Source organism: Epinephelus lanceolatus, chromosome 14 (assembly GCF_041903045.1).
Source record: "Epinephelus lanceolatus isolate andai-2023 chromosome 14, ASM4190304v1, whole genome shotgun sequence".
NCBI lineage: Eukaryota > Metazoa > Chordata > Actinopteri > Perciformes > Serranidae > Epinephelus > Epinephelus lanceolatus.
In genome coordinates, this window is record NC_135747.1 from 33,677,492 (window position 1) to 33,705,356 (window position 27,865).

The 27,865-nt window shown below is 42.7% G+C and overlaps 1 protein-coding gene across 1 annotated transcript; it reads left to right on the plus strand.

Moving 5' to 3' along the window:
• Nucleotides 1–235: 235 nt before the first annotated feature.
• On the plus strand, nucleotides 236–27,856 carry fhip1b (FHF complex subunit HOOK interacting protein 1B). Its single transcript, XM_033617323.2, has 12 exons — nucleotides 236–573; nucleotides 7,037–7,582; nucleotides 12,006–12,410; nucleotides 13,042–13,272; nucleotides 17,552–17,797; nucleotides 18,976–19,143; nucleotides 21,077–21,156; nucleotides 21,765–21,934; nucleotides 22,189–23,580; nucleotides 25,042–25,220; nucleotides 25,650–25,812; nucleotides 26,696–27,856. The coding sequence occupies exons 2-12, from the start codon at nucleotides 7,454–7,456 to the stop codon at nucleotides 27,004–27,006; spliced, it is 3,474 nt and encodes a 1,157-aa protein (XP_033473214.2). The 5' UTR covers nucleotides 236–573; nucleotides 7,037–7,453; the 3' UTR covers nucleotides 27,007–27,856.
• The last annotated feature ends 9 nt before the right edge of the window (nucleotides 27,857–27,865 follow it).

Below are 27,865 nucleotides of genomic sequence, written 5' to 3' on the forward strand. Positions count from 1 at the left end.
AGCAGGTAAAGGACTTTGAGTTGGGTTGTCAAACTAATTATTTTCAACATGAGCTAATTTAAGAACTGATCTCTCGTTCTCCATCAGTTTCTTTATAACAGAGTGGTCAGTACGCAGTGTCCATTTATCAGCATGAAACCAGAACTGGGTCACATAGTTGTCTCCGGACTGCTGGCACTTGAAACCCCTCATACAGCGGAGGGCAGCAGCGTCGCTGTGGGTGTGAGTCAGAGAAGTCGTGTGGGAGGAGTCCAAGTAAGATGGCTGCGGGAAAGGGAAGAGTGTTTGAGAAATCATCAAATGGGATGTTTATCTGTCTCTAACAGGATGCACAGCAGCCCGAATGAAGGAGTGGTTAATGTGTCAGCTCCCCCGGCTCACTATGGTCTAGCTCGCCAGTTGTCTCCGGCTAACTCGCGCGCTGTTCACCCGTTTACTGCTCTGACATTGTGGAATTCATTAGCAGCTAGCCGTTAGCAACCTACGAGCGCTAACTTACTAGCAACCAGCTAGCAGGTATCCGTGGAAATCAGGAGCTCGCGACAACTGTTGAGACTCCTACAGCTATCAAAGGTGAGTAACTGTCATATTACTGACTGCTACAGTGCTCGAACACGCTAACGTGACAAACTAAGCACCTACATGGCTGTCATTTCTAAGCTAGCTAATTATCTTTGCAGCACCAACTAGCCTGCTACATCATCTCGCTAATGAAATGCATTGATTGTTGTTTTCCGGCGGACCCGAGCGTAAGCCGCTTCGGTTGGCTAATGTGAGATCTGGCGCAGGGTGATGACTACAGGACCAGGTGTAAAGCCCCATTGCTATTATGGTAACGTTAATTAAGCAATCAGTTTAAAGGCAAGGTCGTCCTGTTTGATGGTTGGGAAGTAGGTGTGCTAAGAGTCAGGCTGAAGGGGACACATGACCCAAACACTGCAGTGACTGATGGCTGACTCTGCATGACAGGATCATACCTCCATGGATAGCATCTGTGGATCTGTAAATTCAATCAGAGGGGTTGTTTTGGTCGTCAGTTGTTCCATTGTCAACAATAGCAAAAGCACTTAATTATTCATGCATGTGAATTCACCTTAAAATTGAGTCAATCACGTCTCTTGATCAAAGGCACATTTACGTAGAGTTTCACTCTAGTACTTAAACTGATGATATCATCATATAGATTTGGGTGATCTCAAGTTTAGGACTTGGTTTTGGATATCAATACACCTTAGGTATTGATTGAAATGGGTCTGTTGCACACAGTATTGAAAACTTAAGATATGGAGAGCAACAGATGCTTGATTTGTTTTAACTTAGTCTTTACAATTCTTGCTTTAAATCAGGGGTGTCAAACTCATTTTAGTTCAGGGGCTGCATACAGCTCGATTTAATCTCACATGGGCCAGAGCAATAAAACCATCGCACAATAACCTATAAGTAACATCAGCACCAATATCTTACTCTTTTTTGTGTAAAGAACTGCAACTTTATTCTGTAGACATCCATCTTTGTACAACACAGATGAACAGCCTGAGATGTCTTAAGAAAAATAAGTGCAGTTTCAACAGGGTCTCAGTTTTTCCACATTCAGTCAGTCTACTTATCCACACATTTCCTGATACAGATTCTTCTCAACTTAAGCTGCTGACTGACAACATTTTGCACAATGTTCAATATCTTTAAACATGGTCACAGTATGTATTCATTGTTATATCAGAGAACTGTATTCTGGTCAGTGTGGAAAAGCCTCTGCAGCAGGATTTTACGTGAAACTGGCAACGCATTGTTTAACTTGCTTCTGAAACGTAGCACCTCTTGGTCTAGTCATCTAGTGGGCCAGATTGGACCCCTTCGTGGGCTGGTTCTGGCCCATGTGTCGCATGTTTGACACTTCTGCTTTAAATAATAATTTTTCTATTTTGACAAACTGAACCCAGGGTGCTCTTGCTAGCTTTTTCAGAGCTTTCTCCACATCTCACGGCTGTCATTAGCAAGGTCAATAGTGAAGCTAAAGTTTGGTCATTAGAGCTGGTATTATAAAACGATCAACAGAAAGTTAATCAGCAACAAATGTGATAATTGATTCAGTCTCTATATGAGCAAAAATGCCAAAAGAATCACTGGTTTCAGCTTCTCCAATGTGAGTATTTGCTATTTTCATAAGTCTTGATGATGGTACATTACATATCTTTGGGTTTCAGAGTGTTGGTCAGACTAAATGAGTGATTAAGATATATCATTTAAGGAACTGTGATAGGCATTTTTCACTATTTTCTGATGTTTTATATACCAAACAATCTAGAAAACATGATGCATAATAATTTGTAAGAGAGAGAGAGTTGAGAAAATGACAGTCTGATGCATCTGAAGATTGTTCTGTTTCACTTGGGCACAGTCACTGTCGTCCCTCATTGAGAGCGACCCTCTTAAGCAGAGCATGACAATATTTTAGTAAAACATTTTCTCAGCGTAGATGTATGTTATACAGTGTTGTACCTGATCCGTTCACTGTTAAGGCTGAAATCTCGTCTCAGAGTAAATTTGGATTATGAATTGTCTATGACATCAGAAAAAAGCAAGTTTAGAGACAACTTTTGAAGGTGGTTTTCCGAGTGGAAACATCTGTTGGTACAAGAGATCAGTACACAGGCTGCAGGAAGTACATTACTGCATTAACAAGGAACACACCGTCAGTCAGGTAGCTACATTCCCTGGTATGTGTTTTAAGATCGGCTTTACTATTGACTTGGCCATTAGGTGAAGTGGGAGTCTGTATCAGCTCGTATCTGTCGCAGCTGCTGCTATGAAAGCTCTCTGCGCCTGCAAACACAGAAGTGATCTGTGAAGTTTAACAGTAAAAACAGACGGGGACAGAAGTGTGAGGAACGTGCAGGAGAGAATTTGCAGAGACCTTGGAGCGCTGCCTGTTCTCACACTTGTGCACACCTGGACAATTCCTACAGAAAGCAGGCGTGGCTGTCAGGTTGTCTGCTGTAGGAAGTCTTGGAAACTAAGTAAGCTTTTCTCCTTTTTTAGTCTGAACTTTTGAGAGAGTAGCCTATATCTTGGCTTTTAGACACTGTGGTGTAAGATTATAAACAAGCTGTGTTTGATCACTAATCATTGACAAACCCTTGTCTTTATCAAGGCAGCCTCCCTTCAGTGGAATCTAGTCGAACTTTGAACTCATTTTATGGGTGTTCTTTATGGCGCTGTGTGTGTGACATGAAAATAAAACATATTTTGAATTTCCGTATGTAGGTCAGAGAGTTTTGTCTTTACTGCTGACACAGACTGGCTGATATGCATTTAAGGTAACAGTCTTTTTAGTGAATCATAGGTCAGACTGTATTTCAGCGCTTATTTTGCTGTAGACGGCTCTGTTTTGACTCTTTGTGGGTTGACGTTTTTTCCGCTTTCATGCCTGCGTATAAATTCATTTAGTGCATTGAAAGAAAAGATTGGATTTTCTCCGAGCAGCGTGACTATCATTAACTTTGACTCACCTGCTGAGAGCTGGTGAATCATTAAAAGAAGCGTGGATGTCACATTTACCTGCCTTTTCAATGCTGGTTTTGTTGAGACAGTCATACAGCTGCTGTATGAAAAATTCAATAAGGAAAAGTATGTAAGAGCGTAAATTTGTTACTCGTGTTTGTGTTTTCATGTTTTTGTGTCTAAGTGACTAATTGTGACTACAGGTTTTGAATTGGTCCAGTGTTGAGCCAGACCACTGCAGCTGGCAGGCTGTAATGTAAGTGCTTGTTTTGCCACTGACAGGCTCCGATTACCATTCTGTCTGACATTGTTATGGAAAGGAGATAGACCTACAGAGATAGACCTTGGTATTAAAGAGTAAGATCCTTTTTGTTTCACCAGAAGCAGACCCGACATCACCGTCGCCAAAGCCACCAGACTCCATTTAAATAAACAGTAATTTTAGCATGTATAGAGCCGGCATATTGTCACATCTGACTGGTTGAATCAAGGGTTTAGGTAAATGAAACGAAAGTTGGTGAGTGTTGGAGCAGTGGAAAAACGCGCCAAGGTGGTTTTTGTGGTTTTATTTTGTTACTGTCAACTTTGAATGAAGCGTGTTTTACGATTCTAAAATTACTGTTTATGTAAATGGGGTCTGGTGTGTTTGGAAATAGTGATTTCAAGGCTGTATTTGGTTAGATCTTAATAGATCTTACTCTTTAATAACAAGGTCTATCTCTGTAGGGATCCATTCCATCATGTTGTCAGACACTCTGTATAACAATCTGAGCCTGTAAGGGGCAAAAAGTAAGACATTAGCCCCTTTTACACTGCCAGATATTCCGCGAATGTTGGGCCGTTTTGCCAGCAAGCTGTGAGCGTTTAGACACACAGAGCCGGATTGGTGAGTTGATCCGAGGTGTTTTCCGCCTCATAGGGTAGTCATATCGGCGGAACCCTTTTAGTTTAAAAAGACCGAGGCGGCCTTCCGCAACGGGAGGGGCTGTTGAAGACTTGTGGGAGGAGCTGTTGATGACGCCGCATGCGCGACCCATTGGCGGTGGATAAACAGGAAACAGCTGATAGCAGGAATTAGCAAGCAGCTAGTAGCAAGAGGGAAACGCAAACCTGACAGACACTGTAAAGATGAGCAACTGGGGAGACAAGGAATTGCGCGCCCTCCTTGTCCTCGCAAACGAAGAGGCCATTAACCATCAGATGACAGGAACGGTGAAGAACAGGCCGACTTACGAGAGAATTGCCGAAGGACTGACCAGCCCCAACCTGCAGTCCTCTCACTCAGTACTGGACCAGTTTCAAAAATTCTTGTTCCCATTAGTCACCTGGATACAAAACATGGGAAAGTAAGGCCCAAGTTGAAAAATACCGGACTGTCCCTTTGCCCCTTTTGAACCCAGCTAGACCAACCGTAGTGGTTTTACGAATGATCTTTTATTCAAACACTTTGGAGATGAAAGCAAACACATTCACAGAAACATCTTTCAAGCTCCGTTAACCAATGCTTGTGACATTAACTTTGAACTAAACACAATACTGAATTAAAGTGAAATCAGGTTTCTCCAGCAGAAATCTAACTTTGATAAATGAGTTTCTCTGATAGGAATACTCCAGGAAAAACCTTTTCTTTTAAGTAACAAATAGGCCTGCTGGCTCAAAGGGGAGGTATCAGATGGAGGGTCACAGCATAAAAAGGCATCAAAACATCAAAACCACTCTTACAGCATAATCCACTTCTCCTCTGTTGATCCATCTGTTCAGTCCTTTCCAAATAATCCTCACAATAAATCACTAAATACACAACTTCTGGCAGATATTTTGGGAGCTTTTAGGATGTGATAGAGGTATTAGTGTGTTTAGCTTCAGTATATTATGGAAACAGTCTGAATGTTTATCAGCCTAAGAATATTTGATACTCATTTAATTTCTCTTTAAGAAAGACGACAGTAACCATGTTGTTTAAATGCATTTAAACACAAATGCACCTCTCTATTGGATGAGTCATCAGAGCATTAACATAAAGGGTTTAGGGATGTTAATAATGATCATTGGATCAAGAATACAGTAACTGGCAATGTGCAAAGGTGGAGCAAGAGGGTTTGTGCATCCCCTGGACATTAGCTCCATGCAGGTGTTTGCTGTCAAGTTGTCACTGATTAAAATAACATGTTGGAGGTTTGAGTGTGCCCAAATAGAAGTGAGCGCCTGTTGCCTGCAACGCTTCATCAGTGTGATGGCTTCCTTTCTTTTTAATCTTTGCTCCTGTGCAATAATATGCAAAACTGATCAACCAGATGTTTTACCAACCAAGGTGCAGAGCTCACTTTACACACAACTCTGCTCTGGTCGTGTAAATTTTCTCATAAGACTTAAATCTGTTGTCACGAGATCATGGCAGCCTGTTTTATGTTTACATGTGATATCAGAGTTTGTTAGCAACATTTTAAGTATGGATTACTTTTCTTTTTAGGCACCGTGCATGTAGAGCAGTGAAAAATGTTTTCTTTAACCTCACTTGTTTTTTGACCAGTTTGTTGGTTGGAGCAGGAGCTGCAATTTTGAGTGGGCGGCCATGTTTTCTATTTAAATACTTATTTTAATATGTTTGTGGGACAAAAAAGTGACAGAAGAAAAGCATGGATGTTGTATTTTTATGATCTTCAGTGATTAATCTCCCGTTAACGTCAACGCAAGGACGACGCTTTACATTTGCATCCATAATTCAGGACAGACAGCTACTCCCATGTTAAGCAGAAGGTGGACTGGCTGTAGCTTTTCCACAGGAGGACTGAATGGTTTCCCTGGCAACAACATACTGTAGAGGCTGACTTATGTTTGTTTGGGAAAACACAGAAAAAAATACAGATGCTCTTCAGCACGAATGATATATTACTGAATGAATAAGTAGGACTGCCTTTTGAAAATACTGAATTCAGTTTTCTTTGTGTCTTCATTGACTTATGATTCACTGGATCAGCTGAAACACTGGTGGTTATTTCATCTGAAGAAATGTTCCTTGTTAAGTTTTGAGAAAACCGGAATCTATGACTGTTTGTTTTTCTCATGTGGCTAAAAGAGACGACATTTTATTGTGCAAGCCAGGGATGCACCCGATGAGTTGACCACATGATTAATTATTCCAGCACTTGCTAGTCAGCACCAGAAATCCTGTTCTTAAAATTAATATTATTTTATGCGATTGTGTTCACCCAATGTAAATGCTGTTGTAATAATCAGATATATTTTCCTAAAGAATATTGTGCAGTGTTCATAATGGCCACACATATGAGTGGCAAAGTATGACTTGGTTATTGGAGAATGTGATTAATTATGTAAAGGCTATTAAGCACGTTACATTCTCAGAGCCAAACTAACATAAATGCATAAAGATATTCAAGATATATACACGTGAGAAAAGACAACTGCATATTTATATTTTGTAGCTTTAAAATAAAGTTTTAAAAGGTCGTGAAAATATGTGACATTTGTTTTTTGGTTTACATGTTAATATATTGTGTTGTGTTTGTGTCCACAGCGCAGAGTGGCCGTCCTGACTGGCTATGGAGTGGAGTTGGCTTCAGACTGGATGACAGGGTCTACAGGGCGGACAGGGTCACACAGATTCTAACGCAGCAGCAGTGGGCTTTTTCCTCGATGTACACTGACTGGCAGTGACAGCACATTTTCAGCTGACCTCCTTCCCCTCCTTCTCTCTATTCGGATACACTTTCCCCTCCCCTTGCTCCCCCTCTTCTCCCCCCTCTCCCTCCTCATCCTCCTCCACCTCCTCCCTCCCACATCTTTTCCTTTTCTTCCCTCTTAATTTCTTTTTGCCCTCGGTTGCTTCAAAACTCCAACTTTTTTTTCTGTTTTTTTTTTTCTGTTTTTTTTTTTACTGGAACTTCCTCTCTCGTCTTTGAGTTCCCGTGACCTGCCTCTCACTGAGTCCAGCATGAGCTGGTTGAGCAGGTTGAACCCACGGGGTCCAGGGAGCCGGTCCGGCCGGAGTGCCGCCCCCTCCAGCCCCTGCACTGCTGACCCAGAGACATGCCTCATGGTGTTTGAGAACCACTGGAGACAGGTGAGCTGGAGACACGCCTTGTTACTTGAATTTTGATGACAGTAAATATTTTGTTTGGATGAATGTATTGTACACTTTGTGGCCTCAACCTGGATAGTAGTTTTGCTGAGTAATACATACATACAGTAATACAGCATATTTGCTATACTCACCTTTACTGTAAAAGTAGGGATGCACCGATTTATCGGCTCGAACATCATTATCAGCAGATATTCTCCTTGTTGACTGCCAGCGTCCTATTGGCACATAAAATGACACTCACCGATGGCAGTGGCTGATGTTTGTCCATTGTTTGGCATCAGTTTTGGGCAGGCTAAAAAACAGAGCTCGAGACTGACAGTGCCTTGATGTCCCAGGGACAATAGCAAAAATGTTTGTGGTTAAACGGAGATCTTCCCTGGGAAGGTGACCAGATGAAAGGACGCAGTAAACCCACTATTGGCGTGCCAGGGCATGCACTCTATTTTTCCCTGAAACCGCTGCAGTGTGAACAGTGAATCTGTGTTGAACTCAGCAGGATGAGAGCTAGTTAACGCTAGCTGTTAGCCGTTAGCAGCTGGTGGCCGCAACTAACAACTGACAGAGGTTGCATGAAGTTACTGTATTAGGGCCTGTACACATGCCATGTCTTAAACCACCTTGAAAACACAAGGTCGGGTACTGGGCGCTATTCTTGTGCCTTTTTTGTGTCAGCTTTCAAGAACATTGTACTGTACCAGAGCCTATGTACCTGAAATACTGAGTGCTGAGCTGATCTTCTTCCTGGCACTGTTATAAGGGTGTAGGCCTATTGTCTGTGTAACAGATGTAGTGCTCTGGGTAGCCCTGCAACAAAATGATCAACTTTTCCATATTTATCATGACGGTGTTGCTCTGGTGTTTGATCGCACCTGCTGCACATCTACATTGAAAACAATGAATCTGAAGGTGCAAAAAACATGTCTACAGCCCCTTATGCATTCAGGCGCTATTCAGTAGAAATAACCGTTGGGCGAAGGTAAATTATAATTTTCTTATGATGTGTTCAAATGTAATCTTGTAAAACTGAATTTTTGGTGAAGTAAAAATATGTTAAAATCAGGGTCATAAAAATCCGGTCATAATCTATTTTTGCCGGTCATTTTAATTTTCGTTTTTAAATGATAATAAAGATATTCAAAGACATTTAGTTTTCATTCGTTCGTTTTTAATAAATCCAACAAGCAAGTTATAAAGTGTGCATTAATAGAACATGAACGGAAAAGATGAACAGACATCCACACACCCGTGCCATTAGGCTTCACCCTGGACACACCGGATGGCACTAACGCGTCCGGTGTGTCCAGGGCGTTATGCCTGTAGGCTCGGTGACACAAAATTAAAATTGTAATGAAGTGATTATGGTATAGAAAAATGTGTTCGGTTATGCACTGTTGTGTTTTTTTAAATTATAAACATGGTATTTTCTCCACACGTTCCACAGTGCGTGCTGTTGTTATTTTATTTTGAAAATTGGCCAGATTCTCTCGTCTTTTCTGTGTCCGACTTCCTGTTTGGTACGATCTGCTCGATCCAGCTTGACAGAAGCGCTCGCGGCTCGCGTGAAAAATAGACCAGATGCCGAACTGAAGTGCTGCCTTGAGTGGATTTTTTTCATAACACTAAGGTTACTACGAACAGAATGTCCATTTAATTTAGATTTTTTCAAACTGTGAGGCGTACCTCCTCTGGGTGAGTCGTCCACTTCTCACTCCTCCTCCTTTGTGTCATAACTCAGTTACATCTGAAAACACAGACATGATAAACAGATTAGATTCAGTGCGACACTTTCCGGTGGTGGTGATACCACATCTGATGTTGAGAAACAGACACGTCCACAGTGTCAGACTTCGAAAACCTCTTATGTAACCTGTTTAGGGCTGCAACTAACATTATTTTACTGTTTTAAATAACCATTTAATCTATCCCAGATCCCAGAGTTCAATGTGACCTCTTAAAATTGCTTGTTTCCTTCAACCAACAATCCAAAGATATTCTGTTTACAATTATTATTATTAGGGTTACACCCTGCACTGTCAGTACGTTACTTAGCAGTGGTTGACAGAACCTTCTCATGTTCTGTGTGGAGCAGCACAGACACAAAGTAAATGTTCACTTGTTGTTAACAGTAAACGATGGTGAGATCAGTTATAAAGTCAAGGCTCCTACTTTGACTCAGTGAATGATTATCTGACAGCAAGTGTGGATGTTCACACGTTCAGTTGGCTGTGCCAGTGCTGCTGATGAGAGTGGTCAGTGTGTGTACTTTAACAGTGTGACTGGCTTCTGTCCAATCACTGACTGAGCCTTTTATAGGTTACAGAACCTTGCCACTGCCTGACCAGAGTTTTCTTGGAGGCAGTATTAGACATCTGAGTGATACTTATTGGTTTGTTGTGGGAGGCTCATGATTGTGTGTGTGTGTGTGTGTGTGTGTGTGTGTGTGTGTGTGTAAGCTCTGCAATTGAACTCTGTCTAGACATTCTGCATTTTGCATCGAGGCTTGCTAAATGATCAAGGAGAAGTCCATTATAGAGGAAGCAGACGGGAGTATAATAGGTGGATATGTTGCAGCTGTATTGCAGCATGTTAAAGTGCTCCTACATGCCGCTACACGGCTCTTAGACTGTACATAACATACACAAGTTGGGGTTAGGGAGACCTGAAGCCACCTGACAATTGTCTACAATATCAATTCTCCGTGTTTTTAGAGTTTTCAAGACGAGGGTAGAGGTTTACATCTCGAGTGATTTTGTGGGAAAGTGTGTTTTTATAAAAAACAAATGTGTTGTGCAACTTTCACAGAATTGGTTCTGACTTCCAACTCATACATTTACCACAAGCTGCTGAAAGACAAAGAAGAACATCTCTTATCTGCACACGCTGCTCACAGATCTGCAGCAGTCATGCTGACTGATACATGTTGGGAAACCTCTCAATTGTCAGTTCAAATTTTACACCACAGTTACAGCTTTGTTACATTTTATCTTCAAGAAATACGTGTTGCAGTTCCAGGAGTTACTTTTATTTTACTGATTTTAGATTTTAGTAGATTACATACAATTATTTTAACAGTAAATGTTCATATAAAACCTATTTAACACATCTTCTGCACATTAAAAGAAGTAAATATTTTCAGATGTGACAGTGCATCATATTCAACCTCCATGACAACAGGCTGTCTTCACAGCAGCCATTTTGACTTGTCATGGAAGGAAAACACAGGTGTCACTATTAACATTAGCAATGGCTGCGTTAGGCACGAGGCCCAGTTTGCTATGACACTGTGTCAGAAATCACTCCCCCTTATTCACTCATTCACTCCTCCCTATCAGGCTTGGGAAGTATTGCTATATGCATACCTTCCTGACATTTCACCAGGGTGTACGGTATATGACGGCATTTGTGTTGCCACAGCAGATACCGACACATCAGTGGGCTGAACAGAGATGACATATTGAATAAAATCATGTGGCTAATTAACTGCTTTTGAAGTTTGAAGTGATCTCGTGATAATACTCCGAATGGGGGTACTTTTTTTTTCTTTGACCCTGTCCTGTAACATTATGCCCACCACTTGCAGTTGCCATCTTTCTAAGCTCAGCTACCTGGTCCACCAGTAGAGACTGACCTCTGTTGGCAGGTGCTGTGCACTACAACACCTCAAGACAGCATCTCCGTTTCGGTTTAACAGAAAGAGGAGCATCTGTGTTTTTGACAATAGTGAAAATCATGCCTTTTGGGATTTCTAAATACCCCGGTATACTGTAATACCTGGATACCACCCAAGCATACTCGCTATAGAACAAACACTTATGAGTTTACTCAATAGTGAGCATTAAAGTGAGATTATGAATCATCATTTTGGGGTCATCTCTGACAGGTGGAGTATGGCACAACTGTAATTTTCACATTGCATTATGGGTATGTTAGCAAAAATAGTGCACATGCCATGGAAATCATTTCTTCCTGCCACTGTTTGAATGTCTGAGGGCACTACATAGAGTATAGATTTCACACTCAGACACTTGACTCTTGAATAAAATGTCAGACAGTAAATGAAGTGGTTTTGAACGCAGCCAATGTAACAGTAAGCCACAAAGGATACCCTGAAACTGAAGCAGCTAAGTGGAATCCTGCCATTATTTACACCTTCGCATTTCCGACTGTGACATGTCAAAACATCCAGATTAATCAACCAGTCCAATAACCCCGCTGTTGAATGCATACTGAATTCCAAACTCATTCAGAGATGAGCTGAAATGCCTGTCGGTGGTTGAGCTTTGATTCTCTGCACCAACCCGATTAAGCCCGACACACACCTTTGTAACTTTTTAACCCCTCATACAAGGACATGAGTGTTAAGAGTTAAACACTACATGAAAACACTATCCCTTCCATCCAGGTCTCTTGGGTGCTGGAGCAGCACGAGCCTTCATCCTCCAGCGATGACCTGACAGCAGTGAGGAATCACACCGACCAGATGTTATGTCTACTGGCAGAGGAGCGGCCTGCAGAGAGCCCGGAGGGTGGCGCAGGCGTGGCACCCATGGGCCCCATACTGGAGCTGGTGGTCACCGAGAACATTCTGGAGTGCCTGGTTCAGTGGCACCTCCGTCGCGGCCTGGACCCAGACAGCCAGGGGGCGCTGCTCAAGCTGTTTGAGATGCTCATCGGCCAGTCCCAGCAGCCTCTGCTGCAGCACACAGCTGTCCTCCACCCTCTGCTGAGGCTGCTGGGAGCCTGCGCCGACCCAGAACTTGGGTGTCCTTCAGCTCTGGAAAACAGCCTGGTGCTGCTGCTCAACCAGGTACAGTCACCTGCAGTCTGTAGACTTCTCGAATTTGTACAGTTATCTGATTAGATCAACATTACACAGATTTTTTTGTCTTGTCAGTCAGAAAGGAGCTTGACTTTGATTTGAGTCGTGTCGCTAGGCAACTCCAGAAATTCCAGTAGCACACTTCAGAGGGACGTTTTCACAGCAGGAAGTTTACCTTATTAATTTAGCTGCAGTATGCATATAAAAGGAAAAAGGAAGGAACGTGTTAAATTTGGATGAAATGGTAGATAAGTTGTTAATTTTATATGAGCTCTGCACTAAAATGTCATTACCTGAATTATGGAATAATTCTCTTTCACTGCACACCACACAGTTTTACTGTCTGCATGTCAGTTTTGGACAGTTTTTCTTTTTCCCGGTTTCTGTCTTAAAATTAAACTTGTGTAAAATTATTCTTTTAAGGAAATGAAAAGTATCCCCGAGATCAGACGGCAACCTATTAGAGTGATTAAACACTTCATTCTAGGAGTTTTATCTCCTGACTGTTAAAACCAACTCGCCCAGAGTGGAAAAGACTCAACTTTGGCTCAGCAATGGAAATGTGTGCCCTATGTTTATGTTTAATATCCTGTCTTGTATTTCTGTAACTCCCCTCCAGGTCTGTGTGTCCATGGCCCGGCAGCCTGTGGTTCTGGAGATGTTGTTCCGGGCGGCACCGGCTCAGCAGGGCTCCACCAATCTCCTCATCTTCTCTCTCCTCGTGCCATTCATCCACCGAGACGGAGCCATCGGGCAGCAGGCCCGAGACGCGCTGCTGCTGGTCATGGCGGCCTCGGCAAGCAACGAGGCCGTGGCACGTTACATCGCTGAGAACTCCTACTTCTGCCCGGTGAGTGATGGTGCCCATGAAAACTATGTCATCGTGGGACATGTTGTGTTTTAGACGTTGAAGGGGGTTTTGGTAGAGGATGTGGTTACAGATGGTACTGAATTTGGACCTGCGTCTGTCTCATGTGCTTATGCAGGTTTTCTTCCTGTCCTGAGGTTTCTTACATTTTGTTATGTGTTAAGGTTTTTGGGGGGATTTTTATCACTCTAACTCACATCTGTTGGTTTTCTGGGTCTGACTGTTGACATATGGGATCTGTAGCTCATGACCTAAAGCGCATGGCACAAGTGCATTTAGGGAGTGTCCAACTCTATTTTGCCAGCTAAATGGTTCAGAATCTGGGTGCACATTAAGGCACAAGGGTCCCTCAATTAATCATTGGTTGGTTTTGTGAGTGTTATCCTGGCGCATTGCTATTTACATGGTGGATTCAGCAAATTGGAAAATCATACAGTTTTCTATGTAGAGTAATACAGTAGGAGCAGTTATGTCACTACAGCAAAATATCGTGGGACATTTAAGCAGCAAAACTAAAAACTGTAGTTGTATATTTGACAGAGGAAACAGAACTAAACCTCCAGCTTCTAAATAATCAATAGAGGTATGCAGCTCCTTAAGTGTAAATGCGAATAGCATCTCTCGTAATTGGGAGTCGTACAGCAGCTCTTCTCTGCTCTCTGCTATGTTCACAATTTAGAGAATGTCATTCGTCCTCAATAATGATGTACTGTTTCGCCCAGCTGCAACCCATCTGCTTGTCCCTGAATGTGTAACAAGCAGAGTTTGTGAACCCGCCTTTGTTGGCGCATCTTACTATCTAAATAATGAGCCCTTTTAATAGCAGGAAAATACCGTGTCATACTGACCAGATCTCTGTTGGTCAATAGTGCAGTCACTTTCTGCTGTGTCAGAATAGCAACACACCAACAATGTGCCTGACCACACCTCATTTTAAGACCTACACACCTGTGGGCAAACAGATGGGCGCAAGTACATTTGCTGCTTACACAACATGGGCGCTGGCTGTGAAAAGGACAACTGCGTCAGTCTGAAACTAGCAATAACAGTTAGCAGCCAGCCTTGTGCTGGGTTTAAGATATTGTCTGTGATATCAGGCTGTAACTGTAGTGTATAGTATATTCAGTCATTTTCTGAACTTGGAAGTTAAGTTTAAGGATGATTCTACTTTACCATGGTCACAGTGATGAGGTTCAAGGTTGTTGTCTATTTTTCTTTTTTAAGACAAACGGCACAACTTGTCATTTATTATTGCAACCTTATTTCCCACCTGGTTTGGGTGTCACTATTTTGGCATACTGTTGATAGTTGAACCTTCAAATCTAACTTTAACCCAAACCCTTTAGACAGCCAGCGAGATAGAAAGCCTCTACTCATATTCAAGCATTCATTAATGATCTTGTTCAATTGTTAATAATCCCAAAAGTAGGGCAGCGATCCGATCATGTGGGTTTGATGGTTTATGAATATCAAGTTTATCCACTAAGTAAAAAAATTTCACCGAGTTCCGTTTAAGGAGAAACACTTGAAAATGTAGAAACATGTAGTTTTTAATTTTCTTCTATGTTATTCTATGTTATATATACACAGTCTAAAGCCTTTTTATTCCACTCTTAGCTGACCCAACCGTAGTTCACATTCCCATGCTATGAATATGACCTACAGTACTCTTGAATGATGGGAGAGTTGAGGACCACTTATAATGTGGGATCATGGCTTGCCTTTTGACACAGCTTTTAGAAAGAGTTGTGTGTGAATGTGTGTGCGCGTGTGTGTGCTGTGTAATTCCGATGCATCGGTGATGGTGTGTGATGGTGGAAGGGGAAGGACGTGACTCTGCACTCTGACAGACCGTTGGTCCTTATCTACATCCTATCAGCTTTATCTGGACTACAATGGCTTCCTCTGGTCCTCTTAAAATAAAATACCCAGCTCACCCAACGGTAACGGATAAATCGATAAATCCTCCGTGTCACACACACTCCTCAATGCTGCTGTTGCTTTGTGTAAACCAAAGTCTAAACTACCAGGATGTCTAATCAACAAATTAACTGAAACTCGACTTCAACAATGTAGAAGAAAACATAAATTATCCTTTATCAATTCGTGATCACATTTTAAATGAATCATGATTATTTAGAACATGAAATGAGGATTGTGAGGAGGAAGAACAAGAAGCTGTCTTCCTGTGTTATTGTAGTTTCTTCCAGCTGCCACTAGGTGTTAATAAAGAGCCATATTTGCTGATTGCACTTACAAATGTCTGCTTAATTAGAGTGGACTGACTTGCTGGATTTAATTTGAACACCAGGACCATCATTCTGAATATCAACAGACTAGAAATCTGGTCCCAAGTGACAGCAACTGAGCTGCATTTCAACTTCAAAACTGCTTTATGGGCGTCAACGGTGTTGCGTGATGTATATCATATTTTAATGCTGTGGTCAGTGTTCTTATCTTTTCCTCTGCCTGTTCACTCTGCTGTTAAAGAGCTGCCTCAGCTACTCTGTGCATGCCCTCCTTCCAGCAGCTTCAGTCTGACCTACTTACAGGCTAGAAGTACCAGTGGAGGTGGCATCAAGGAGCAAATGCTCCTCTCCATTCAGTCTCACTATTTTCTGTCTGTGCACGCTCACATATCCTAGTCAGCTTTGTTTGACATTTTTGGATGTAGCGACAGATTCTGTGACAGCTGTATCAGCCCTTTACTGTGTGGTACTGTAAGTGGTACTGTTACAAACACATCCTACAACCTCAGTGCGTGGCTCCTTTTGATTCATTTTGATCAATGAATTGTTTGCACTTGCTGAGTCAGACAAAAGGATTGAGGTTTCTCCAATGTATTTTGTAACAGGCAAATGTATCAGCTGTTGTCAAAACACCAAGTTACATGAGGGCTTTTCCTAAATGCCTTTATATACAGTGAATTCATCTTGCTTATCAAGCTCCCCTCTCAACACAGCAATAGGTAGGTGAGCTGTTGTACATATCCGAAGGGTCATTAGTGCTGTTATGGAAATATGATGTGTTTCAGCCAAGATACAAGAGAACACTGCCAAGTGTTGTGTACAGTATAAACACGCCATCTCTGGGATTATAACAGGAGTTATTGTTCTGTTTGCAGACTGAAGGATTTATTACAGATCTGTGATTTACTAAGATGATTATTTTCTCGATGAAGTGATATATGCTGTGGTGTGTGTTCTCAAAGCCCAAAATGAAATCTTAAAATAACTTTCTTCGTCAGACACACAGTCCGAAACCAAAAATATTTTAGTTGAAAATTGAGTGAAGCGATTCGTCAATTATCAAATGGGTGCCAATTAATTTTCCGTCAGTCTGCTCATCAGTAATTGTCCTTCTGTTTCAGCTCTCGTTTGTAATCAGAGTTATTTTTATCCCCCACAGGGCTTAAAATACTGTTGTTGTTTTTAATTTCATGCACCAATTTTTTTTAGTAATTGAAAAAAATCAGGACTTTTTTTTTTTCAATTAATATAATATTTAATATATTTATAGAAGAATCACTAAAATCCCATATGACAAGGGGTGTCCTTTGTAGTGAAACATTTTGATATTAAATTTGAGTCACTGGGACACATTACATGGATGTTTTTTAAAAAAAAAATGCCTTTATTTTATTTCAAAATATTAATATAAAATAAATAACTTACACATTAATAATCTAAAAAGAAAGGTGTGCTACATGAGACTAAGTTAGTAAATTGTTTTATTATAATTTTGACAAATATTGGCAAGTTATTGAAAAAAACTGCCATTATTTTCTATTAAAATATTATATTGGCAAGAGAGCATGAAGGTGTTGAAAAAGACATTGGTTTTGTGTTATTTAAACAGTAGTACATTGATGATCCCTGAGTCAGCTCCCAGCAGTTAAATTCAGGGCTGGGAGGGGAACTTTTAAGTGCTGCTGTAGCGCTGTGTTCTTGTCTGTCTGTGCGCTCAGTGCGTCAGTGTCCTCTTTTCACATCACAGTGTTAGTTGTTAGTCCTTGCACTGAGAGTGTTGAAAAGTACGAATTGCTTGAGTCCCACAGCTCAAATTGTATGAGCACGACTGTACACATGAGCCCTGAGTCCTGTTAAAAAAAAAATCAACTAACGTGTCTGTGAGAACCTGCAAAAAAGACACGGTGCTGTAAGGATACAGAGAGACACATTTGTGCCTGAGGGCTGTCCAGCACCTCAGTCACCTTCTGACCCACAGCTGTCTTACCTGAAGCCTCTCTGTCTCCTCTCAGGTGTTGGCGACAGGCCTCAGTGCCCTCTACTCCTCGCTGCCCAGGAAGATTGAGGTTCGGGGAGATGACTGGCATGCCCTGCGTCGGGAGGACTGGATGGGCGTGTCGTCGCTCGTGCTGTTCATGAACTCGCTGGAGTTCTGCAACGCTGTGGTGCAGGTCGCTCATCCCCTGGTCCGCTGCCAGCTCTTGGACTACCTCCACAACGGCTTCCTCGTACCCGTCATGGGCCCCGCACTGCATAAGGTAGGAAGGGGATAGAAGATTAGCATTATTTCTGATAATCACAGACTGTCCGAATCACCTGAGCCCAGCTGTTTAAAGAAAAAATGAATCTGAATCAGAGTGATCCAGATTTGAGAATCTCACGTTTTACTATTCAGGATCAGCTTGTCCATCTTAGTTTGGTGCCAGTTTTTCAAAGCAATATTGGAGTGGATCACCCTGATCCAGATACAAACTTCTCAAGATACCAAATCCAGATAAGCAGTGGTCTAAATGGGACTACAAGTCACAATGTAGGCTCCTAGCTGTGTGAACAACAACAGGCAGAATACAAGATGGGGTCACTTTAAATGTTTTTAATTAAAGAGACAGAGAACAGCATGGAATATGTAGTTGTTTGAAACTGTATTTGACTGTTTCATTGTAATTTGTGTGACAAAATCTTTTATATTTGACCAATTTAAAAGGTGTTTTTTGGTCCTGATATCATCCCCGAATCCAGCTTTCTGTTGGGATCAGGATAATCCTGATTTCCTTTTTTTGGATCAAAGGAGTCTCAATCCTATTGAAAAAGTTTTGGACACCACATACTGATGGTTTGATACAGATCAAACCCAAAACTGAATTTTTTGATCTAATCTGATTTCAGAATCCTTTGTTGTTTGTTTTGAACAACCCATTTTAGAGGTTTTATCCAAGCCGTTAAATCCATCAGAATACTTCTGAACAACAGGGCCCAGTTTGCAAAGTTTCCACGGTTCTTTTTCACAAAGCTTTGAGCACCACAAACTCAAAGCTTTGCCAAGGCCAGATTCCTTTAAGGATATCTGGGAAAGTTGTAAAATAAAGTTTTTAGTAATTTGGGTAAACTTACCCTCAAAGAAAAGCACGATTGTTGGACCGCACAGATGGAAACTGACCACTTGTTTTTGGCTCCTCTTCACTTACTGGAAGACATTTTTATTGTGTCTGAAGTGAATAAGCAAAAGAACAATTGTGTGAACTTGTTTGCGGGACTTTCTTCCACAGATGAGTCAGAGTGTGAGTCAAAGCAAAAAAAAAAAAAAAAAAGGGTCTCACAATATTTGAAGAAATGATCTCATCGCCTGTTTTTAATCTTAGACTTCTTATTCACAGGACAGTTGTCTCACTGTCCTCTTTTGCAGTTTTGATATATATTTCCATGTGTGTGTTTGTAGTCGTTGGTGGACGAGATGATTGCCAGCACCGCCTACCTGGACCTTTTCCTGCGCAGTGTGTCGGAGACATCCCTCCTTAAAACCTTCCTGCGCTTCATCCTGCTGCATCGCCACGACAACGACACCATCCTGGACACGCTGCTCACACGCATCAGCAGCAATTCAAGGGTATAAAAATATATGTGTGTTCGTGTGATAGAGCCTCAAGGCCATTGTATGAACTCGGTTGTGTGGGTGGTGCGTGGGCTGAGAACAAAAATTGATTGAAAGTGAATCCGGCAGAATACACAAGTATCTGTTTTTTCCAGAACAAACAAGAAGAGTAAATGTCATTAAGTCTGCTGCATCTATCGGTTGATGTATTGTGTTGTGTTGTTTGTGGTTCGGAAAACAATCAATTGTGAAATGAGTGTAAATAATCTTAAATTTCAGTTGCTGAGAGACAACCCTTACTGCTGTTGAGGGCAACAATGGAAACAAAACAGAAAATAGGATTTCAGTTTTAAAGGAAAGCTGTGTTGTTTTTTTTACAATTTCAGTCTTATTTTTGTAAATTTGGCCGTCACTCACTCACATGGTAACATTTTAATATGACAAAGCTACCGAGCACAGGATTGCCACGTCCTGGAAGATTGTTTGGCACTGTTTTAATACAGGAACACACCTGGAGAATGAGAGGAAAAATTAAATTTGTCACATTTTTGGTAGATTGTTAGCCTGGAAATCCAGACCCAAATCTAGAAAGATTTAGGGTCTTGCCATGAGTAATGCAAATGGCCCAACTCGAGGGGCGACACCAAGCATGCATTTGTAAATATCACTGCACGCAATTGGATAACACTACGACCAATCAGAACAATACACGGGGTGACGTATACGCTTAGCTACCAGCGAAGCTAACTGGTAGATTAGACTCTTGCCGTATCTGGTCGGCAAAACAGCAAAAACATCCTTCTTGCAAAGGAAAGATTCGAGCGCCGTCTTCTGTTCCTCTTTTAGAGAAAAAGCCAAGTCTAACTCGTTCATTGTAGCGGCCAAAGCTGTTTCAAACAACTGGTGTTCATCCGTAGCCATCTTGCAATGTTTACTGACTGATTCCGGACTAAGTCGTCGCTGCGCTGTTGTCATCTGTTTAGCTCGCCTCTGGCCCGCCTATATCAGAGACACCGATGTGATTGGTGCAGCTCGGTTTCATGGGCATAGGTAATGAGCATCATTACTGATTGCCAGAGTGACTCGCTGAGCAAATTCAAATTGTGCTCTCGTGAGAACTCTGGATTTCCAGGGTAGTAGACTGTGGAAAAATAACAAAAATAAGGCTGAGTACTACGTTGCACCAACTATACACAAGTTCAAACGTAGCCTAGTTAGAACACAACTTACAGGGTTCCCGCGGATCCTTAATAAGTCTTAGTTGTTCCTCATCCGATGACATGTGGTGCGTGCTGTTGCGTTCCAAAAGTTGTACTTGGTTTCTCAGGCTGCAGGCGTCACTCTGACGTTTGAGCATTCCTGCTGCGCATCTGCACTGAAAACACTGAAATTTAGGGTGCAAAAAATGTGGCATGTGTAAAGCCCCTTAAAAGGCATTGAGTTCAATCTAAAAATAAGGCCTTCATTTCTTAAATCAATTTTTCAGAAGTCTTAAAAACATGAAGACATATGAAGAGGGATTTTATGAATGAATGGAAAAGGTCATGTTTTATAGCAAAATAAATAATTGGGCAAAATTGTCCCTAACCCCCAAGTATTTTTGTTTATAGTAAAACTGGTCTTAAATTTCATTTCAAGTGGCATTAAGAGGTCTTAAGCTGTAGGAATCCTACTTTAGGGTCACCTTAGGTCAAACTACAAGAGTGTTCTGTTCAAAGACTTGACTGATATTTTCCAACGCACCTGCATCTGAGGCAGTTTTGATGAATCGTTAAGTGTGGACTTTACCCTTAAGTTATGTATAATTGGTGTAATACACTGCTGGTTATTTAATTTTTAAAAAAAATCCATCTTCTTGACTTTATCATGTGCAAATTGGCTTTCGTGTATACCGTCTCTCCAGATCACAGTTTTCTAACTAGTTTCCGTATCTGTGTGTGTGTTGCAGCTCTGCATGGTATCACTGAGTCTCTTCAGGACTCTTCTGTCTCTGAACTGTGAAGACGTCATGCTGCAGCTCATTCTCAGGTTTGTCTTCACATCTCAGCATGTCTTCCAAAGTGTTATATTTTTAATAGGCTTGTCTAAAATGCAAAATATTAATTGAGTAGTAAATATTTTCCTCCATACTCACAAACACACTATTCAGGTTAACTGAAGGTTAGTTTGTGTGTCACAAAGACACTTTCTGTCTTGTATGTCTGTCCTTCATCTGTTTTCAAATTAACTAATTGGGTCCTTTGAATGAGCGATTTTATTTTTCTGTGAAGACCATTAACATATTGGCAAAGCAACACACCAGTGTGTCCTTTTAGACTGTTGGAAAAATCATACAAGGAGATGGTTTTGTTTTCCTCTGCCACCAGTCACAGATAGGGAACCTGCTGTGCTCACATTTTTATATTTTTTAAGCATTTTGTGAACTTCCAAGGCCAGCTTTGCCTTTTTGTCTCCAGGACTGAAACAACTCGTTCTGCTGCTGACAACTTTGTATTTCTTGGTACTTTATAACCAGTATGATTGTAACTGCCAAGCGTCACAGCATGATAGAATAGTCAACATTGCGGGATTTAAAATGAGTGAATTTTTAAATTGTGTGTGTGTGTGTGTGTGTGTGTGTGTGTGTTTGCTCCCAGGTATCTACTGCCCTGTACCCATGTAATGCTGAGTCAGCGTCGTGCCATCAGGGAGACTGACCTGTACGGAAAGTCGGCAGACAAGTTCCTATCTCTGATCCCAGAGTGCTGTCGACTGAACCCAGCGTCCTCTGCTGAGCGGGACGAGGATGGTGCATTCTGGGGTAAAGGTGAGCAACAAATCAAGTAAACAATTCACTCTGTTTGTAATCATTACATGCAGTTTGGATATGTGAACACTTCTTAATCTGTTGGGTGGCAGAAATTAATAATTCAAGAGCAAAAATATCAATTTAAGTGCACTTTTCCCCTCAGGACATCTGCTGGGCTCCAGTTTTTTATGTTTTTTAATCATCTAAAGCCAGTAAATCATGACAGCATGTGAATTAATCAGTGTTTGCGACTGTATTTTGTCATCCTGCAGTACTGAATAGTCCCAGTACAGAGTCTCCAGCCCCACCCAGACCCAGCACCCCATCCCGCTTAGCCTTCTTCATGCGCCAACAGAGCAGCGGATCAGGAGGAGGGGGTCCCTCTACCCCCACCAGTATGGAGTCGCTGCAGTCGGGTCCTTCCGGCTCCCACCCTCTGTCCCCTGACAGCCCGATGCACCAGCAGCAGACTAGCACAGAGTGTCTGGACTGGGATTCGGGTTACCTGGAGTACCTCAAAGACGCCCGACGGGGCATCGAGCTTTGCTCCTGGGCCTGCCGCGACTGGTCGGCGCCCTATGATGGAGAAAACCCCTCCCCAAATGCGGCCCCTCCACCCCCACCTCCCCTTACCTCCAACCCTCCCATGGCCATGTTCCCTGAGCACTTCTCTTTCCAGCAGGGAGGAAGCAGTAACACCCCTCCAGGCCAGCAGAGGGCGGCCATCGTGGCTGCGGCACGATCTGAGTGGAGCAGCTCGGAGCGGGACAGCGGAGAGTGGGATGTTACGATCGGCAAAAACAACTGCATCAGCCTCACGCCACGCTCCAAGAAACGCAGCCTGCAGAGAGAGGAGCTCCTGCCAAAGCCTGTACCTCATCTCGTCCCCTCCTCCTCTTCTTCAGCCACACCTTTATCAACATCCCACCCCGCCTCGTCCCCAGCTCCTCACAATCCCACCTCTGCCATCACTGTTAGCTACCAGGCCATGTACAATGGAACAATGGGGCAGGGGGACGGGTGCTCAGACAATCAAGACAGAGGGCTGGAGGTAAAGAAAGTAAAGAGAGACTTGGGGGAGCAGCAGTATTTGGATGAAAATGCAAATCAAAATGGATCCCTCGTCACCTGTCCCTCCCAAAGCTGCAGTGCTCTCCCACAGTCCATTTTTAGCAACAGTGAAATAAGTGATGCAAAATCACTTTGCTCTAACCAGATCTCCTCTCAGAGCCCTGTCACCCAGCCAACGTCTGACACCAAACTGCTGACCAGCGACACCTCAAACCCACACAGTGCATCCTCAGATCTTCCAGAAGCCAATCAGACGCAACAATCTGTAGAGAGTCTCATCCAGGAGCTACTGGAGCAGGCGCCAGGAGAGCCGCAGTTCCCCGGAGACGCCAACGGTCAGGGCATCAGCATCGAGGCCTTCACACAGGAGCTGAGGGAGCTGGAGGACCGGGTGAAGGAGCGCAGCAGAACAGCCTGTCAGCAGGAGGACACCGCCAGAGAGTCCATGTCCTCTGAGCGGCAGGACGAGGAACAGCAGCTGTCCTCAGCCCTGGAGATGAAGCAGACAGGTGACGCAAAGGGAGACGGGCCTGTGGTGGGCCTCTGCAGTCCTGCCAGACCACTGAATCAGCCCGCCTGTCAGCCATACACAGGTGAGACTCACACTGTTGCTAGACAGTTATTTGCAGAGGGGCAGTGTAAAAAGTGCGATGGCTGTATTGGTTGTATTTTCTTGAAGGTATAACAGTAATAATAAATAACTTAAAAACCTTCAAGCGCATGAGGGTGGCGCTGTGCAGTGGGTGATGGTGAGGGGCTGGTGCAGATGACAGACCAGGTGGTGTGGAGGTTAGTCTCAGGTGGGATAATAAAAGGCACCAAAAACTCGATAGTATCATTTTAAACTAGGGCTGCCCCTTGAAAGATTTGAATTGTCAGTCGGAGACCCCTCAAGTCACCTTTCTTTTTTTTTCTCCACTAGTCTGTGTGCTGTTTAGTGTACTTCTGGGGATGTTTTGGTCCCCAGATTTTGCTGTGGAGTGGGAACTCTTAATTTTCACACTACTCCTTGGTACAGACAGCTGCAGACGTGATGCAGTGGCACAGGGGAGGAGCAACTTTGCACCATAAGGCTTTGACATAACATTATCTTTTCTCATACAGCTTACTGCAACTACAGCCAGTCTCTGACTTTTGTTTGATATCTAATTTCGGCAAGAAATGTTGTGCGTTTCCAATCCATAGTTAGCTTGTTCACTATACTACATGAATGCCACTGTCACACTGAATGTCCTGCTGAGCCACATTCAAACTTTAAAACACTATGAAGGTTTAAAAAATGTTGTATGCATAGTAAACGACAACATCTGTTTCAATTCACATAATTCTGAGTCGGGTACAGCCTTATTTTACAGTGCAGTTTACTACCTATACTCTTTCAGCTGACCCAAATAATGCCTGAGTGCAATATTGCTGTCTCTCGCAATGTGTTTATCACGCAACTTGACATTGCGATGTCAATAAAAAACAATATATTGAGCAGCCCTTGTTGTAAGTAACAACAGCTGCTGACGATAGTGTTGCTTGCCTTGGGTTACCTGCTTATCTTGGCAACTGTCAGCACACACGTTGACCTCTTAAATGAGTCGTGGTGAGTGTGGTGCCACCGGCAGATTTTATCATCCCACTGCTTAAGCTGCTTACACTTATAAAAGGTAGTCCTCCTGAGTACCAGCCTCATGCCTCAAAAGCACCTGAATAACATCTCTAGCAGCAGTATCGACACCAAGACTGAACAGTTGCTCTTCTTTGTGATAACATTTCTGTATGAGCACAGTTTTTCAATAAATCAGTACTCAGTTCATAAGGAATAGATTAGTTAGTTTATTCTCGCATCAGTGGCAGGTTTACTGTCCCCATCTAACCTCTACAAGCTGTTAAAGCACCCTGCTGCCTATTTTTTCACAGCTTATCAGCCTCTACGCCACATCTCTTATTTAAAAAAGCTGTCAAAGACACCTCTGATTTCATCCCTGGTTCATTCGCACGCAGCTGAGCTTCAGTTGTGTGTTGCATCTTTACATCCGATGATCCGTCAGTCTTTCTCTGTGCAGGTCCGTTCATGGTGGTTCTGTTTGCCAAGCTGGAGAACATGCTCCAAAACTCGCTGTACGTCAACATCCTGCTCACGGGCATCGTGGCGCAGCTGGCCTGCTATCCTCAGCCGCTCCTACGCTCCTTCCTGCTCAACACCAACATGGTCTTCCAGCCCAGCATCAAGTCACTGATCCAGGTACACTGCGCCATACGAAACTTGTCATATATTGACCCAGGAATGCTCTCCATGCTCTCTCCTGAACTGAAGTGAATTATGTATCTGATCCAGCAGCTTAGCACATACTTGAGAAGACAGTCTGTATATTTCTACTTGAAGTGGTGACAGTTTTTCGTCTCCTGTCTGTAGGCATAGTTGTCCACTTCCAGCCCACCTCACTTCTGTGATAGCTTCTGTTCCAAAAGCTTCAGGCCCACAGCGCATTTGCATAGTTTCTTTTTCATACTCCATTTCTGTCCACATTCTAAAATACTGTAAATGAATGACTAATACTGTGTTAGGCATTACGAAGTAACAGCACTTCCCTCTTTTTTCTGATCAAGTAATCGACAAATACAAGCTGCCTTTGAAGAGTAATGAAGCTTTCCACCTTCTGGGTCACCTCAGGTTCTAGGTTCTGTGAAGAACCGCATTGAGGCATTTGCAGCCTCTCATGAAGACTTCCCTGCCATGCTGAAGAAAGCTCAGCAGTACCTGGTGGCCCGAGGCAAAGTGGACTGGTCAGACTTGCCTGCGGCAGTTCCTACCCTGCGGCGCTCTGATTCATTAGGTGAGCATGGACACAGGAGGAGAGTTAGTCAAACAAGTATTTCACTGGTTGAAAGATGGTCTTGTCAGAAATCTAGGTCGTCTATGGAGCAGAAAGACGGAAATACTTTTGAAATTGGTGCTTTATAACCAGAGAAAATGGAGAGTAAGGCTTGTGGCAATCGCTTTTGCTCAAGAGGTAGAAAATTGACAACAACCAGAATGCACTATGACACACCAGACCAATAAACACGCCCGCTGGCAGGTGACGTAATGCGAGACTGTCTGTTTCAAGCAGGAAACAATATGATATAAAATTACAGTTAAACAGGAAGCTGAAATGTATTTTTCTGAAGACATTTTAGGTGAGAAATAGGCAACAGTCACAGAATCTCGGTTTATATCTGATCAGCACTGCTAGTTTTCACAATTTGATCGGAGTTTGGTCTGAGTTTGAGAGACAGAGACAGGTCTCTCTCTCTTGATCTGCTTCTGCAGTGGCATGCATATGAAATTGCAGAAGTACAATCTGTAGTTTGAGCAACAGCCCGATAGCCATCGAAAATATGTGAGCTGAAAGATGAGCAGGGAGATCTGGGCGCTGGCAAGATGGTGGGAAGTGTAAAATAGTTAATTTACACACATTACCCATATTGTTAAGATATTGGCAAAGTATCTCCTCAAAATTTGACTTGATATTTCGCGCTCTTTATTTCCACTGTAAAATATTCATGTAACAAATTATTTAAAACTCAAATTCAAGGTCCACTCAGTTGCCCTTTATTTTAACAGAACTGTCAGCCAAGTTTTTAAACCCTGGAAAGATCTACTTAATTGACCCTGAGTTCAGAATAATTCTTGTTAGCACTGTGCTGACCTGTAAACTTGACATTTTCTTTTTCCAGTGAAGAGTCGTAAGCCATCTCTCGGAGACCTGATCCTTCGCCACACCAACAGCCCGACCCGGGCTCGACACGCTGCTCAGATGGCCCTTGCACACGTACGAGACGGCGGCCAATCACTGCACAGCGCTCTGTTCAGGGGCGGTGGAGGCGGAGGGGCCTCTGGCCTGGAGAAACAAGCTGAGGCGCTGCGAGTGAAGAACGCCGTCTACTGTTCCGTTATCTTCTGTGAGTTCCTCAAGGAGCTGGCTGCGCTGGCTCAAGAGCACGCCGTCTCTCTGCCTTTCCCGCAAAGCCAGGAGGCAGAGGAATAGACGGCGAACTCCTCAAATCTAGCTCTTAGCCTCCGTTTCTTTTTGATTAGGCTGTAAAAAGAGTTCTGTAGGATTCCCCCATCACCAGAGGACAGACTGGAGCACTGAGACTTTTCTGTCACTTAAGTGTGTCGTCTGCAGTGACACAGACAACAAGCGAGATGAAAACGGTGTCATTTTTGTACCAAAATCATTATAGGATACCTATAGGACTGGAAGGATTTTCCTCATCTGTAAACTTATGATATTGTGCATATCATGTATTATATTTACATTCTATACACAGAAGATCTCAGTAAACGCTTGAGATTTAGGAGCTTGTACATACACATACCACGTCATGGTATAACGTGACACAGTAAAGCCACAGTTAGGTGCACATGTTGGTGCTAGTCTCTTATGTTTTAAGTTGAAAGGGTGCTCTCAGGCGGCACAGAGGAGAAGAAGGTTTTATCCCAACAAAATTTTAATGGATGAAATACATGGGGCATGGACGCAGGGTGACACGTCTGCAGCAGCAAAGTGCGTCTGTTATAATCAACTGAAGCTGCTACATTGACCACGTGCTGCTCATCTTAATTCTTACATGGCATGTCTTTTTTTTTCCCCAATGCATGACTCCACGGCCCTCCAACAGGTAAAAACTACACAGAACTGTGTAAACAATCTGTTTAAAAATGATCACACCTCATTGTATCTGAGGCAGTGCGACCCAGCAGGGCAACCTTGTGGGTGTTTTTACATTTCACATTCAAATAAGTCGAATCAATTCATCCTGTAGTGAAAACGATCCAGTTCATTTTTTCAGCACCAGTTGATTTAGCCTACGCTTTCCAGACCCTCCATAACCAACTGCATT

Excerpts from the sequence above, each read along its gene's own strand:
- fhip1b (XM_033617323.2), top strand. The coding sequence starts at position 7,454 with ATGAGCTGGTTGAGCAGGTTGAACCCACGGGGTCCAGGGAGCCGGTCC. Across the intron at positions 21,157-21,764 it reads ATGCTGCAGCTCATTCTCAG|GTATCTACTGCCCTGTACCC; the intron begins GTTTGTCTTCAC and ends GTTTGCTCCCAG. Across the intron at positions 25,221-25,649 it reads GCATCAAGTCACTGATCCAG|GTTCTAGGTTCTGTGAAGAA; the intron begins GTACACTGCGCC and ends GGGTCACCTCAG.